This window comes from Mobula hypostoma, chromosome 7 (genome assembly GCF_963921235.1).
Source record: "Mobula hypostoma chromosome 7, sMobHyp1.1, whole genome shotgun sequence".
Classification (NCBI taxonomy): domain Eukaryota; kingdom Metazoa; phylum Chordata; class Chondrichthyes; order Myliobatiformes; family Myliobatidae; genus Mobula; species Mobula hypostoma.
This window is the reverse complement of record NC_086103.1, coordinates 129,908,388-129,924,959: the sequence shown is the minus strand read 5'-3', so window position 1 is coordinate 129,924,959 and position 16,572 is coordinate 129,908,388. Positions and strand designations below refer to the sequence as shown.

General features: G+C 41.1%; 1 protein-coding gene across 2 annotated transcripts in view; it reads left to right on the top strand.

Moving 5' to 3' along the window:
- creg2 (cellular repressor of E1A-stimulated genes 2) overlaps nucleotides 1-16,572 on the top strand; it is a 51,955-nt gene that overhangs the window by 35,164 nt on the left and 219 nt on the right. Inside the window, exons 3-4 of one of the 2 annotated variants that reach the window (XM_063053998.1) lie at nucleotides 8,969-9,082; nucleotides 11,840-14,620. In XM_063053998.1, coding sequence (XP_062910068.1) covers nucleotides 8,969-9,082; nucleotides 11,840-11,990 — 265 coding nt within the window. In that variant the 3' untranslated portion in view covers nucleotides 11,991-14,620. Of the gene's footprint in view, nucleotides 1-8,968; nucleotides 9,083-11,839; nucleotides 14,621-16,572 lie in introns of those variants that run through there. The other variant, XM_063053999.1, reaches the window with a different exon arrangement.

The following is a 16,572-nucleotide window of genomic DNA, read 5'->3' as shown; positions in this document are numbered from 1 at the left end:
GACTGGACCCTCAGCTCAGAAAGGAAGGAGGGAAAAGAGGGGAGCAGTAGTGATAGGGGATTCGATAGTTAGGGGGACAGATTGTTCTGTGGGTGAGATAGAGAATCCCGGATGGTCTGTTGCCTCCCTGGTGCCAGGGACCATGATGTCTCAGATTGAGTTCTCGGTATTCTCAGGAGAGAGGGTGAGCAGCCAGATGTTGTGGTCCACGTGGGGAACAATGACATAGATAGGAGTAGGGACGAGATCCTGAAGAAGGAATATAGGGAGTTATATAGGCATCCGTTAGTCTCGTGAGACCATGGATTTGTGCCTTGGAAGGTTTCCAGGGCGCAGGCCTGGGCGAAGGTTGTATTGAAGACCGGCAGTTGCCCATGCTGCAAGTCTCCCCTCTCCAAGCCACCGATGTTGTCCAAGGGAAGGGCACTAGGGCCGATACAGCTTGGCTGTGGCAGAGCAATATGTGGTTAAGTGCCTTGCTCAAGGACACAGCACACTGCCTCAGCTGAGGCTCGAACTAGTGACCTTCAGATCACTAGACCGACGCCTTAACCACTTGGCCACCTGCCAACACAGAGTTAGGAAAGAAGTTTAAAAAGCAGGACCTCTAGGGTGGTAATCTCAGGATTGCTGCCTGTGCCACAAGACAGAGGGTAGGAACAGGAAGTTATGGCAGATAAATGTGTGGCTGAAGGGTTGGTGCAGGGGGTAGGGGTTCAGATTTCCAGATCATTGGGATCTCTTCTGGGGAAGGTCTGACCTGTACAAAAAGGACAGCCGCACCTGAACTGGAAAGGGACCAATATCCTGGCGGGCAGGTTTGCTAGAGCTGTTGGGGAGGGTTTAAACTAGTTTTTCAGGGGGTTGGGAATCAGAATGTGAGTGCAGAGATTAGGGGAGAAGGTCAAGGGCATGATGCTGTGTGTTCTGAGTTGGTGTGGAAGGACAGGCAGGGGACAAAACATAAACGTAGCCAGTTAGAGGGGTTGAAATGTGTCTTAATTCAACGCTAGGAGTATTAGGAGTAAAGGGGATGAACTTAGAGCATGGATCAGTACGTGGAACTACGATGTTATGGCTGTTACTGAAACTTGGCTGGAGGAAGGGCAGGATGGGCTGATGCAGGTACCGGGGCTGAGGTGTTTTAAAAGGAATAAGATGGGAGGTAGAAAATGGGGTGAGAGTAGCATTACAGCTATAGAAAGGGAGGACGCTGCAGAGGGAGTGTCCACTGAGTTCGTGTGGGTGGAAGTCAGAAATAGGAAGGGATCGATCACTGTGCTGGGAGTAGACTATAGGTCCCCAAATAGCCCTCAGGACACTGAGGAGCAGATAAGCAGGCAGATTTTAGAATGGTGCAGGAAATACAGAGTTGTAGTTATGGGTGATTTCAACTTCCCTCATGTTGAATGACACCTCCTGACTGCAAGGGGGAGAGATGGGGCTGAATTTGTCAGGTGTGTTCAAGAAGGATTCCTGACACAGTATGTGGACTGGCTGACAAGAGGAGAGGCCATACTGGATCTAGTTCTGGGTAATGAACCCAGGTGGCAGACCTCTTGGTGGGGGAACATTTTGGTGAGAGTGACCACAATTCCCTTAGGTTCAGCATAGCTATGGAAAAGGATAAAAACAGACAAAATGGGAAAGTGCTTAACTGGGGAAGGGCTAACTATGAAGGGATGCGGCAGGAACTAGTGAGAGTAAATTAGAAACAGATATTCAAGGATGAAGGCACAGAAGTAATGTGGAGGAAGTGTAGGGACCACTTGTGCTGGGTTCAGGCCAGGCAGCATCTCTAGGAAGAGGTACAGTCGACGTTTCAGGCCGAGACCCTTCGTCAGGACGAAGGAGTCCTGACAAAGGGTCTCGGCCTGAAACGTCAACTGTACCTCTTCCTAGAGATGCTGCCTGGCCTGCTGCGTTCACCAGCAACTTTGATGTGTGTTGCTTGAATTTCCAGCATCTGCAGAATTCCTGTTGTGTGCTGGGTTCAGGATAGGATTGTCCCACTGAGACAAGGAAAAAATGGTAGGAAAAGGGAACCGTGGCTGTCGAAACACATGAGGCAACTCATCAAGAGGGAGAAGGAAGCATATGTTAGATATAAGAAGCAGGAAGTAGGAGGGGCTCATGAGAAATATAGGGTAGCCAGGAAGGAGCTTAAGAAAGGATTTAGGAGAGCTCAAAGGGGGCATGAGAAGGCTTTGGCATGTAGGATTAAGGAGAACCCCAAGGCATTCTATGCGTATATGAAGAACAGAAGGACGACAAGAATGAAGGTGGGGCTGCTAAAGGATAAAGAAGGTAATATGTGCCTGGAGGCAGAGAAGGTTGGGGAGGGCCTAAATGAATACTTTGCTTCAGTATTCACAAGTGAAAAGGACCTTGATCAGGGTGAGGTCGAAATAGAACAGGTCTGTGTGCTGGACAATGTGGAGATTAAGGCAGAAGTGTTGGATCTTCTTAAAACCATCAAGATTGATAAGCCCCCAGGGGCAGACATGATATACCCTAGGTTGCTGTGGGAAGTGAGAGAAGAGATCACTGGAGCAGTAGCTATGATCTTTGAATCCTCTTTGGCTGCAGGGGAGGTGCCGGAGGATTGGAGAATGGCAAATGTAGTTCCCTTGTTTAAAAAAGGTAACAGGGAGAATCTTGGGAACTATAGACCGGTGAGTCTTCGCTCAGTGGTCTGCAAACTATTGGAAAGGATTCTTAAGGATAGGATCTACGAGCATTTGGAGAAGTACAGGATGGAGCTGTAGGTCATCGAAGGTTACAAGAGGATATAGACAGGATGCCGAGTTGGGCAGAAAAGTGGCAGATGGAGTTCAATCCGGATAAGTGTGAGTTGATACATTTTGGAAGGACAAACCAGAAGGCTGAGTACAGGGTTAATGGTCGGTTACTTAAGAGTGTGGATGAACAGAGGGACTTTGGGGTTCAAATCCATACATCCCTCAAGGTCGCTGCACAGGTTCATAGGATAGTTAAGAAGGCCTATGGGATGCTAGGTTTCATTAATAGGGGAATTGAGTTCAAGAGTAGCGAGGTCATGTTGCAACTCTACAAATCTCTGGTGAGACCACACCTAGAGTATTGTGTTCAGTTCTGGTCGCATGTGGAAGCTATGGAGCGGGTGCAGAGGAGATTTACCAGGATGTTGCCTGGATTGGAAAACAAGTCTTATGAGGCAAGGTTAGCAGATCTGGGACTTTTCTCTTTGGAGTGTAGAAGGATGAGAGTGGAAATGATAGAGGTCTACAAGATTATGAGAGGCATAGATAGGGTGGATAGCCAGTACCTGTTTCCCAGGGCACGAATAGCAAACACCAGAGGGCATATGTACAAAGTTAAGGGAGGGAGGTTTAGGGGAGACATCAGGGGTAAGTTTTTTACACAGAGGGTTGTAGGTGCCTGGAATGACTTGCCAGGGATGGCAGTGGAGGCTAAAACATTAGGGGTATTTAAGAACCTCTTGGACAGGCACATGGATGAAAGAAAAATAGAGGGTTATGGGGTAGTGTGGGTTTAGTATGTTTTGTTTAAGGAATATCTGGGTCGGCACATCATCAAGGGCCGAGGGGCCCGTACTGTGCTGTAGTATTCTAGCATCTAGTGTCTAATCTTTCACAACACTGACACTCTGTCGAGGATGCCGTGCAAAAGTGAGTGGATGAAAGCTGACTCCTCCCTCATGGAAGATCCAACATTTACTTAGCTCAGGGATGTGAAAGCTTGCCTGCATCACAGAGTAAACTGGATAAAATTCTCACTGAGTTGAAAAAGGACCAAATCTGCAGCAAGGTCTTGCAGTACTGTGAGTGTGGATGGCCAGCCATTCGAACGGGAACTCGTGAACTCAGGCTTTAGTGACGTGAAAGAGATACACTCACCACTCCTCATGGTTTGCTGCTAAAGGGCTCCAAACTCATCATTCCTGCTTCTATGCAGCCAAAATCATCAGTCAAATCCACCAAGGACATCAAGGCATCGAAAAATGTTGCTTAAAAGCAAGGTAATCCGTATGGTGGCCAGGTCTGAGCACATAGTTGGAGATTATGTAAGGCAGTGTGAAGCATGCAGGAAACTGTACAAAAATCGTACTGAACCTCTCTGTCCCACAGAATTCCCAGATTTTCCATGACAAGTTTTAGGCACAGTCATTTTCAAGCTGATTGGGACAACACCGCATGTGAAAATGAAGAGTATGCATGATCTCAGACACAGAGCAAAATCTTCGTCGCCACTCAGGAGAGGTGAAGCTGTTCGGGTTTCAGACCAATTCACCAATGGAGCAACAGCCCAGTGGCATGCATCACGATCGTTTGTGATCAGAGCATCACAAAGTGAAATCAGACAATACAGGCGTGTGCTCATCAGCCTTCAAAGTCGACAAAATGTAGAGGAAGAAACAAAGTGATCTTTATGACAAGGCCCATTTTCTTGAGGTGGACGTGTCTGTTCATCTCCATCTTCTCCAGCATTTTCAGGAACCTGTACCAGCTATGGCTGTTTTATCTGTCCCATCACAGAGATATACTCAATAGCCTAATTTTTTTTAAATTTCAAAATATACTTTATTCAAAAATAAATATATACAATAAACCATTCAAGAACTTTTCATCCTTTACATACATTTCCATTATAGTCAGTACATATCCGTATTTGTAGCCACCCACGTGGCACTCCAGTAGTTCAGCTTACCAGATCATTGTTGAGGGGTATACTCCCCGCCCACCGACCCCTCCCACTCCCACTCCCACGGGTGGAGAAACCTAAACCACGGTCTTTCCCCACCGGGCCCTTGCGGTGCCTGCACCGAGTTTCCGTGCGTCCCTCAGCACGTACTCCTGCAGCCGAGAATGTGCCAGTCGGCAGCATTCTCCCAGGGAGATCTCCATGTGCTGGTAGATCATCAAGTTTCGGGCTGACCAAAGAGTGTCTTTCACCGAGTTGATGATCTGCCAGCAGCACCAGATGTTTGTCTCCGTGTGTGTCCCCGGGAACAGCCCGTGGATCAGAGAGTCCTCTGTTACGCAGCTGCTGGGGATGAAACGTGACACCAGCCCGTCCATCCTCCTCCACATCCTCTTTGCGAACTGACAGTGTGCAAAGAGGTGGGTCACAGACTCCTCCTCACTGCAGTCCTCCCGTGGGCAGTGGGGTGCGGAGACAAATAGTTTAGGGCAAGTGACTGAAGAGACAGAATAATCTTCTCACTTTGCCGCAGTGTTCAGGTAATCTACCCTGACCTCCATTAGATTTAGTGTTTTTTAAAAGGAGTTCAAATGTTGAAAACATTTCATGAAATCAGAATGTTCTTTAAGAAAAGGAGGAAAACAGAGAGTGGGACCGTTAAAAACAGAGAGAAAAAAAGTTACAATGTTGGCAATTCTTTTTTATGTTTATGTAAGGAGCATAGTTATGTGCTATTGGTAAAGTGAACCAAATCACTCAAATTTAGTGACCATAATTTCAGTGCAGTTCTATAGACAGGAAGTTCATACCTAGTTTTTTTTCAAGGAGGGGAGATGTCGTAGTAGTTAGTAGTGTTATTCCAATGCCACTCAGTTAGCCAGTCCCACATGGGAGGAGTCCGCATATTGTACATACAGCGTTATCAATAAAGTTGAGTTCAATAGCCTGCATGGTGCTGTGCTGGTGTGTGCCCTGCCCTCTCCCACAATATCGACAGAAAGGTGACATTTACTCAAATTACCATGTGTCACAACAGAGTGTACAGAAGAGCATCTGGGAACACACAGCATGTAGAACCTTGGAGTGGATGGGCGACGGCAGCAGAACTCACTGGGTCCCACTCCTGTACCTGATAAAGCGGTCAGAGTATATGTGCCTGGTGAGATCACATCAGAAATAGTGTGTTTAGAATTGGTCTCACTGGCTAAAGTTAGATGATCAGAATCAGGTTTATTATCGTTGCCTTATATGATTGAAATTTGTTGTTTATGGCAGCAGCACAATTCACAGACATAAAATTACTATAGATTTCAAAAAAAATAAACAGCACAAAAAAAAGGGATCATGAGGAATAACAGAGGAAGTGCAACATGGTTTACTAGATTGATATTGGTATTGATTTATTATGGTCACATCTTGTACCAAGATATAGTGAAAGCTTGTCCTGCACACTGATCATACAGCTTAGTACATTGAACTAAATAAGGTAAAACAGTAACTATGCAAAATAAAGTGTAAAAGCTACCAAAAATGTGCATTGTAGGTAAACGATAAGGATTAAGATCATATCAAGGTAGATTGTGAGGCCAAGCGTCTATTTTATCATACAGGAGGTCCATTCAAGAGCATCTAGATGCCCTTTGTCACCCATCCATGTTGCTAGACTTGGAATGTAGAGAGGAGGCCTGACCTTTAATTCTTCCATATCCGTGTCCCTAAACCCTAATCTGACCTCTAACTACTCCACATCACTGTTTTGAAGTCTTAACCTGACCCCTAACTCACCTCTATCTCCTCAAAACCATTCCTACGAATTTAACAAAACAAGTCAGTCTGAGCCACAATTTCAAGAGACTGCAGCTTGGCACCATCTTGATTCCAATGCGTCCTCTCTGGTATCAGCTGTGACATTTCCCATTATCCCAAGAGTAGCCCCTCCACATCTTCACTCCCCTCCCTTTCCATCATGTCTAAAACAACAAAATCTAGGAATGTTGGCCTACCATTCCTGTTCCTCATGCAACCAGGTCTCTGTAATGCAACAACATTGTAATTCCGTGTACTAATCCAAGCTCTTAAGTTCATTCTCCTTATCCATAATACTCCTTGTGTTGAAGTAGACACGTCAGCCTATTAGTCCCACCATGTATCTTTGTTTGCCCATTGCTGTCCTTCCGTTCAGTCTTACTTGTCATACCATCTTTCTTGCCCTCAGCTTCACCACCTGTTGCCCTCTCTGTGGTTCTCATCCACTTACTTGCCACTCTAGCAAATCTCCCAGCAAGGATATTGGTTCCCTTCCAGTTCAGATTGCAAACCAGCCTGTTTGTACAGATTTCACCTCCCTTGAAAGAGAGTCCCAGTGATCCATAAGTCTGAAGCTCTCCCTTCTGCAGCAGTTCTTTTGCCAAGTATCGAACTGCACTATGTATCTATCTCTCACCCCACTAGCAGTGGAATGGGTAGTAATCCTGAGATTGCAGTGATGGAAATCCAGCTTTTTAACTATCCACCCAGCTCCCTAAAGTCCCTTGCAGGACCTCATCCCTGCTCATGTCTATGTCACTGGTAACCTATATTTTAGAAATACAGCACGGTAACAGGTCCTTCCAGCCCAACGAGCCTGCACTGTCCTATCACAGCCATGTGACCAATTAACCTAAAACCTGTACATCTTTGCAGTAGAACATAGAATAGTACTGAACGGGAACAGGCCCTTTGGCCACAAAATTGAACCAGTTAAAGAGTAAATCGAAAAACCCCCCAAAACTAATCCCTCCTACCTACATACTGTCCATATTCCCCCATCTTCCTCATATTTATATACCTGTCCAAACATATCTTCAAAACCTCTAATGTACTTGTCCCTGCCACCATACCAGGAAACTGGACCAGCCAGAGGAAAACCATGTGGTCTCGGGGGAGAACATACAAACTCCCTGTAGACTCCAGCAGGAATCGAACCCGGGTCACTTGCGCTGTAATATGCTATATGCCACAGGACCATGACACCCCATTTGGACCACTACCATTGGCTGCTCACCCTTCCCTCTGAGAAAGTCCGATAACCATTACGAAGTGTCCTTCACCAAGGTACCAGGGAGGCAACGTTCTCATGGAGTGTTGATTGCACACAGGAAAGCCTACCTGCATCCCTCACTATTGAGTCCCCTATCACTATCACCCTACCTGAGCTCATCCTTCCCTCTTTGCCTCATAGCTGGGCATGGTGCCACTAACCCAGCTACTGCTGCTGGCCTCTGAAGTGTCATCTCCCCCAACAATCTCCAAAGGGATGTACCTGTTACGGAAGGGATTGCCCACAGGGGAATCTACACTGGCCGCTTACTCCCTTACTGCTGTTGGTCACTCACCTATCAGTAGTCTGCACCGGAGGTGCGATTTCTCACAATCACAACTGTCATCAATGACATCCTCAGCTTCCCAGATGATCCTGAATACATCCACCTGCACCTCCAGGACTTTGACCTGGTCTGTCAACGCTTCCTACAGATGTAGTTGTCAGGGAGACCATGAGCTACTTTGACTTCAGATAGCTTGCAGGAGATGCATTCCACTGCTATTTTGTCAACTTTACCTAAGTCAAAGGTCGGATCAACAGGAAAATAAAAACTAACCCATTCTTACCTTCTGCTCCTTTTTGATAAGGGTTCAGCTCCCCACTCTTACACTTCTCCCAATGGCTACTCCAAAGAAAGTTTCGACAATGATCTAAGGAGCAATATAGTGAACATAAAAGGTTTGGAACTACAAATCTTTCACATTCTGAGGTTTCTGATGCTTACCTCTCCAAAAATTCCATTGCAAGGTGGCAGAGGCATTCTGGAGGATAAATGGCAATAGACCAACAAATTAGAGACACTGAGCTGGAAGAGAACCAGCAGAACAGATCAGAAGCAATCCAAAATTCTGAAAAAAAAATCCAAGCTCATTGTGTTGCTTATGAAATACTTATTTTTAAAAATTTTTTAAAAATGCCTGGATTATCTAGAATTGACTGAAACTGCTGAAGGGGAAAATGAAGGAAATCTAACTACTGTCAGGCTGGGTCTCCCATCAGAAATAGAATTTGGACCATATATGAATTGGCATTTCTTTTAAAGACAATCAGGATCTGTAATGTATCTGAATGATAATTTCATGAAGCAAAATGAATTAGTCCCACACCAAATGTGTTATCTTAGTTAATCTGCTAGTTATATTTTTCTTGTATATTCATTTCTTTATCTTTATCTGTGCATAGGCAAAATCCCATTAACAACGAGGATCCGAGATGTAGCAAGCTGACTGTTACAGGCCAAATGGTGACTGTGTCCTCTGACGAAACTGAATTCGCAAAACAAGCCCTCTTTTCAAGGTTTGTCATTTAATCATACTGACCACTATAATTTATCTGTAAATTAATGTCTCTGACATGAACTTCACGCAATTAGGAAGTCAGGGTAATATGAATTGCACATCTTCAAAGTCAGAATGTTTCAGCATTATTATATACTACTAAGAATAATTCAAAACTGATTCTGATGTGCCTTCTATGAAACATCTGTTCTGATACTTTTACACACCATGCCAGCTGAGTTAATTTTTTAAAATTAGAAATAAATAAATGGCATGACTTGGGTTTCTTCAGACAGAAAATCTTTCATGAGCCAAACTTTGAGTCTTAACACTTGATCTTGTTCACAATTCCATCTAGTTACTATTATAATCTATTAATTGGGAGAGATTTTTAAATATCATTTTCCCATGATGGAAAAGTCTGTTATATCAGTTTCATAATACAGCAGAATCTTTTCCCAGGGGGAAGCTGAAAGGAAATAGACCATCAGACATTGGAGCAGAATTAGGCTATTTGGCCCATTGAGTCTGCTCCACCATTCAATTAGGGTTCCAATCACAAATTTAAAAATCTGCAGATGCTGGAAATGCAAGTAAAAATCAGGGCTGCTTTGTTTACCTCATTCTCCTGCCTTCTCCATGTAACTCTTAATCCCTTTACCAATCGAGAGCCTGTCAATATCTGCATTATATACAGGCAATGGCTTGGCCTTTACCACTCGCTGTGGCAATAGTTCCACAGATTCACCACCCACTGGCTGAAGAAATTCCTCCTCATCTCAATTTTAAAGGAATATCCCTTTATTCTTAGGCTGTGCCTTCAGATCCTAGATGCCCCCACTACTGGAAGACTCCTCTCCACATCCAGTCTCTCAAGGCCTTTTAGTACTTTAATGAAATCCCCCTCATTGTTCTAAACTCTTTCAAGTACAGCCTCATCAACCACTCCTCATATATTATGTCTTTCATTCCTGAGATTATTCATCTTCAAACATATTCTTCAAAATAAGTAAAATTCCTAATAAACTCTTCCAGCCTTTCTACTGATAGCAATGCTGATAACTATCATTGTATGTGATTCCCTCAGGCTTGTGAGAAGGGGTTGAGGAATGTCTATAGCAACATGGATGATAACAAATTTATATCAGGATCCTGAAACCAGTCTAGGATATAAATTTCCATGGCTTCATTTGGATTTTGGCAGAACTAATAGGGACAACTGAGTTCTGCTACAAACACTATTGGGGCAAAGATTTTATTTTTCAAAATGTCATTCTACCTGCCAATTTAAAAAAAAATCAACATTGAGTTAAGAATCCCTCCTGATGATCAGAGTACTTGACCGTGAAAGGATGGTGACTGAAAACTGAGGTTGGGGCCTGAGTTAGGGATGGAATGAGAGCAGTGACGGATAAAATGGACAAAAATAATTAAGGGCATGTCCTAGGGAAATTCAAAAAGGCAGGGATTGAAATAAGGGAGAAAATGACATTGGATGAAAACCCCAGAGAGGACTGCAAAAGTAAGTGAACGAGTGCAGACAAAAAAACACATGGTGTTGAAGGAACAAGATATTTATTACTATCAAGGGCAGCATTGATTGTCCATCCCTAATTTCCCTTGTGAACCATTGTGCTAAGGTGCTTAATTGAATCTATAATGCTAGTTCCAAACTTCTTAGTCAAAGGAAACATCCTCACTATATCTACTCTTTCTTGCCTTCTAACAGTTTTGTAAGTTTCATTGAGGTCACCTCTCATTCTTCTGAACACTGGAGGATGCAGCCTATTGGATCACTTCTCATTTGTCAGGACTGCCATTCCAGGAACTAGTCTGTTGAATTTTTGTTGCACTCCATTGAGAGCAAGTATGTCCCTTTTTAGGCAAGAAGACCAAAACTATAATCAGAGCTCCAGGTGTGTTCTCACCAAGGCTCATTACAATTACAATAAATGACTTGTTTCTATATAGCACAAAGTTTGTCCAGGCCATTCCCAGGTAATGAACAGAGCCTGTTTTTACAGATGTCCATAAGTTGATTTTGTCCATGAACCAAAAAATACACAAAAATTACTCAATATGGTAGCTATACATCTGTGGTGTTTGTAATGAAAGGCATCAAAAGCATGTTTGACTGGTAAGAAAGAATATTACTAAAAGTGGAGAGGGACAGGAAGCTAGTTTTTCCATTTGTTGAAATAAATGTGTGTACAGACATTGGACTTTTGAATATTACGGGAGCTCATTCATATAAACAGATGTCCATCAGTCAGAGATCCTAAATCCAGGAATAAAATGTATGTGAAAACCATTTTTAATAGTCTAGTCCCCTGTTTTGCCCTACTGTTCAATACTGCCTTCCTACAACAGATATCAGCAAACTCCTATGGACTTTTACTTCTTGCTAAACCTCAAGATCTTCCCCCTTCTCTGTGTTTTAACCCTTTCTGACATTGCTGCCTCAACCTAACACAAATTTGAGATATCTCTTTCTATTTAATAAGCACTATAGAAGTATTTTTTCATTGTTAGCTTATTCTCCATTTAGTTTGTTCATAAAGTCCATGGGGAGTTTTGCTATCTGATTAAGAGCATAACTGCAATTAATAACATAGTAAATTAAATCAACGAAGGCATCCTCTGAAGCTGCTTTGTTTGGCAGATCTGCAAATACAATTATAAAATGTTTTAAACATAAAGTAAAACTGTGTATAAAAGCACAGTTGTACAGATAAACTTGGTATTTGTTGAAATGTTTAACTGTTTGTGCCAACAGACATCCAGTGATGAAGAAGTGGTCTCAAGATCATAATTGGTTCTTTATGAAAATGAATATTCAACAAGTATGGCTCCAGAACTGGTTTGGAGGGGTTACCATAATCCCAGTAGAAGATTATTTCAAAGCCAACCCAATGAGGATTGAATAGGTTTTAAAAGAGGACACAGAAAAGAATAAAATATTGTTTACAGTTTTTTGTGGGTGCCCGTTTTGTATCTTCAGGGTGGAAATCCTCTATTCCATTCTGGGCATACTGGTTGGGTATCAAAGGAACAAGATATTTATTACTATCAAGGGCAGCATTGATTGTCCATCCCTAATTTCCCTTGTGAAAAGAGTAATGAACCTTCTTAAACCCCTGTGTAGTTCAGATGGTGAAGGTACTACCATGGTCTTGTTGTTCAGAAATTCTGGGAACTGGGAGGAGATACAGCAACTTTGCATCTTCTCCTAGCAGTATTTATTGCTTACTCCGTTACTAATTGCATTGATGTGCTATCATGTGCTGCAAGGAACGGGTAACTACACTTCAATTCTGTAGTTGATTTTGTCCATAAACCAAAAAATACACAAAAATTGTGTTAAGATGCTTTTAAGATGCTTTGAAAGTGCTTACACAAAAATATTGTGGTTTGGAACTGCTCATTATTTTAACAAAATCCTGCGAACGTTCTGTGGGATTTCAAGTTTGCTTTTCTGCCGTGAGATTAACCCATGACAGTATGCAGCTTCCAGAATTTAATTACAGAATATTATGGCCTGAGTTATTTATTCTGCATTAGTATATATCAGTATATATTAACCATACTGCTTGCTTGAATTAAACTTTCAGGGAAGTACATTAGTTTGTTGTAGCATTTTATGATTGTTTGTTATCAAGTGTCATGGATTTTGATATAATATTGTAACAGAATGGTATTTGATCCCAGTAATGTATTTGCATGTCATATGTTCAAAAGCTATGATGTGTAGAACAGGTACAGACAAGAAAGTGTTTTGTAATGAGCTTGGTATTTGTTAAGACATTTAAAGGTTTGTGCAAGCAGACATCCAGTGATGAAGAAATGGCCTCCAGCGGTTTCTGTGTACTGTGTGGCCATGGTATGAAGCCCTCGCCTAAAATCATTTTAAATGTGCAGGATGCTTTTGACTCATCTACCTTTTGGGTACAGCTGCTATGTTGAATAATCTGTGGTGATTCACTTAATTTGTAATAGAACAATGTTTTACATTTGGCAGTCTTATAAAATGTATTACGTAACGTTTCATACAAAAACTTGCACAATTTGCTTTCTTGGAATATGTGAAAAATACATGAAGAGCTTTCTGGGCCTAAATAATGGTTAAAACATTATTGAAATGAGTTAATTTCTTTTCCCTGTGTTCTTTAAAAGTTAACTAAACCATCTAAGTTAATTATTAATTATTAATATTGACATTTTCAAGTTACAACAGTGAAATTTTGTGAGAATGTTGCAGTTTCTTTTGTCCGTGGATTTGTGACTCATTCTTCTTCTCTGCTATGACTCTGTCTCTCCACCTAGATTCTTTTTCAAAACCTCGCCCTTTGACAAGCCACTTCCAGCCATGTTGCCTTCAATTCCTTCATGTCTCTATGTAACACTTTAAAAGTTTTTCTTTGATTAAAGGCACTGTAAAAATACATTATTATAGCTCCTGTTGATACAGTTAATATTGAAAAATTGTAGTACACCACTTTAAAGCACTTTCTTTCGAGATACAACTTGAAATGTTTGGAGATTTCCAAAGAGTAGATTCTTAGGTGAATTTCAGTGAGAAATGGATGTTACATACACATGAAATATGCTAGTGAAATGTTGCTAGGTGTTTATAAAACCAAATGGACTGTATGGGCTACATTAACACATCTGAATCATTTAAAAAAAGTATATTGCCACCAATTAGTCATTGGAGACAGTAATTGATCTACTAATGGACTTAGTGACAAAATAACCCAGAATATTATTGATTTTGTGGCTAAGAAAGAGCTGTATGTTTAACATATATTTAATGTACACTCCTCTATCCCTGAATATGGGGAAGCAATGTTTCTATAATCATTCTTAATATATAGCCTATATTTCTCAAACCAGTTTCCCCATACAGAACATAATGATCTAAATGCTCCCACTATAGGGATAGGGATTGAGAAATTAGTTTCATTGATACAAGTGCAAGAAACCAAGGCACGACTATCTGCTACTTTTCATGGTCTCTCAAATTTTCAATGCACAATCCCAAAGTTCTACTTCTGTTACTTAACACTACCAATGGTATCCAATGCTTTCTTGTATTAACACTGTTCCTTTGAGTGGCATTGCTAGAGCTCCAATTACCAGCACAGGCAAAGAAAAGTTTCATGACGCAACTAACCAGCTAAAGGCTACAGAAGAAACAAATGCTTCAATGTAAAAATATGACAGTATCTCTAAATTCATGGTGTTTCAAGAACACTGCATCTCTGATACTGGGAGTTCAACTGAATTGCGCTACTGTGCCACTGTGAAACAACAACAAAATACTTCAAGAGGACACTATGTAATCACTTGTTCTTAAACCAAATACAGTATATAACAAAAAGAGAAATTATCTTTATCAGTTATGAATTCATGGTTGAGTAAAAGTTAATTTCTTCTTACCCAACAGTCATTGCTTTCTTGTATAGAGATTTGTGTGGAAAACAATTATGAATTAGTAGTGCACATGTAAAGCAGAATAAAATGCAACTTAAGAAATGTTAAACTCAATAAATAAGAAAAAGACACTAGTAGTGATTTCTTCATTTGAATAGAAGACAAAGAGTTTAAAAATAGATATACTTTCACTACTGGCCAAGTGCTCATTAATACACAGTTGTAATTTGGGAAATAGGGAGCCATTTATCAAACTTGCTCTATCAGGTGAACATTCTGTAATTGTAAAAGATACCACAGAAATTCAGATTTTTTTCTCAAAATCCTTTGCTTTCATAAAAGCACTGACATATTCTTTATTATTTTGAAAGCATTGCCAAACTGATTCTTCAGTTGCTGCATTCACTAGAAAACAAAAATCTTGATACTTAGCAAACTTATCATGGAAGAAAAAAAATATGAATTATCCAAACACGAGATGATGAAGAGTCTCAGCCCGAAACGTTGACAGTTTATGCTTTTCCATAGATGCTGTCTGGCCTGCTGAGTTCCTCCAACATTTTGTGTGTGTTATTATGAATTACCTAAGTCTTTTGACAAAGAGAGTGAGTGAAATTGTAAATAGTTAACTGTGATTTCATAATTTCTCTTCTTCAGAGATGGGAATATTTAAGATAGGGAATTAAGAAAGAGCTGGGTAATTAAACAAATAATAATGTCTATCTTTAAAGAAGATTCTTATAATACCTCCAAGTACTGGAGAACCAAAAGACCAATAAAAAACAACAATGACAAGATAAAAAAAGACTGTAGAATCAATTGAAAGAAACTTTACCTTTAAGAACTTAATGAGCCTGAACATTTTTAAAGTATCAAAGATCTGATAATTTACATCCCAGAGGTGTACAATGGAATTAGTGGATATGTTCGTGGTTGTGTTCCAAAACTCTATAGATTCTGGAAATGTTTGCACACAGGCAACACCTATGGGGAGAGACAGAGTTGATATTTCCAATTAAGGACCCTTCATCAGAATTGAAAAAGTTGAAAAAACAAACATGTTTTAATTTAAAAGCAATGGAGGGCTGGAGAGAGAATATCAACCAAAATTGTCAAAATAATAATAAAACCAGTGGTTAGAGGCAGAAAAGATTTTCAAAAAACTTTAAACAGAAAGGTACAGCCACTTCTGCAGAGAGGGAAAAAAGAGGGTCATTAACTGAATTTTTAAAAATTAAATCATCCCATGGGCTGTAATGTGCTAAGGCAGAGGGTGAGATCTGTTCCTCAATTTAACACTGGGCATTTTTAGAATTTGATGGAGGCTGAGAACAGAGAAGTCAGAGTAAAAGGGGAACTAAAAATTAAAATGATGGGAATGGTTATGGTTGGTGTCACAAATATTTAATACCCATCACAACTGATCTTGAGAAATGATACTGCCACCTCAGTCAGCTGCAGTTCTTCCAGTGAAGGGATTACCACTAAACTTAAGGGTCACGTAAAAAATTAATACAAACTCTTTATAATAATGTCCATTTGGTGCCCAGTTTATTCTTGTAGGGACATGCATGACTTATTCAATTTTAATTACTCCCTCAGTAGAGGAAGCACATTTTGACAGGGAAGAGCTTTGAGTTCATGAATTTTTACTCCATGGCAACTTTGCAGTCCAACTCTGGGGTTGGGGAGAATAATAATAGCAATTTTGTCATTGAGTTGATCTTGTTTGCAGCATTTTGGTTCCATGCCTGTTCTTTTAAAATAAGGAGAAGGGGATTGTGATTTCTCATAACATGCTGGATAGAATTTTGGTGACTTCAGAGTCAGGGTTGCTCCCTGAGAAGTCGATATACTTCTTCCAGTGTATACGTAATGTAATTTTCTCATCCACCTGCCATTTCTGTCAGTTGTGTTTGCAAGTTTGTGAAGCACTGTTACAAGCTGCTACAGTGCACGTTGAAGATGATGCACGAAACAGCCATGGTGTGTTGGAGGGAATAAATATTTAGGGCAACAGCTGCAATTATGTAGGAATTCTTCCCTTTACAGATACTGCCTGACTGGCTGAGTATT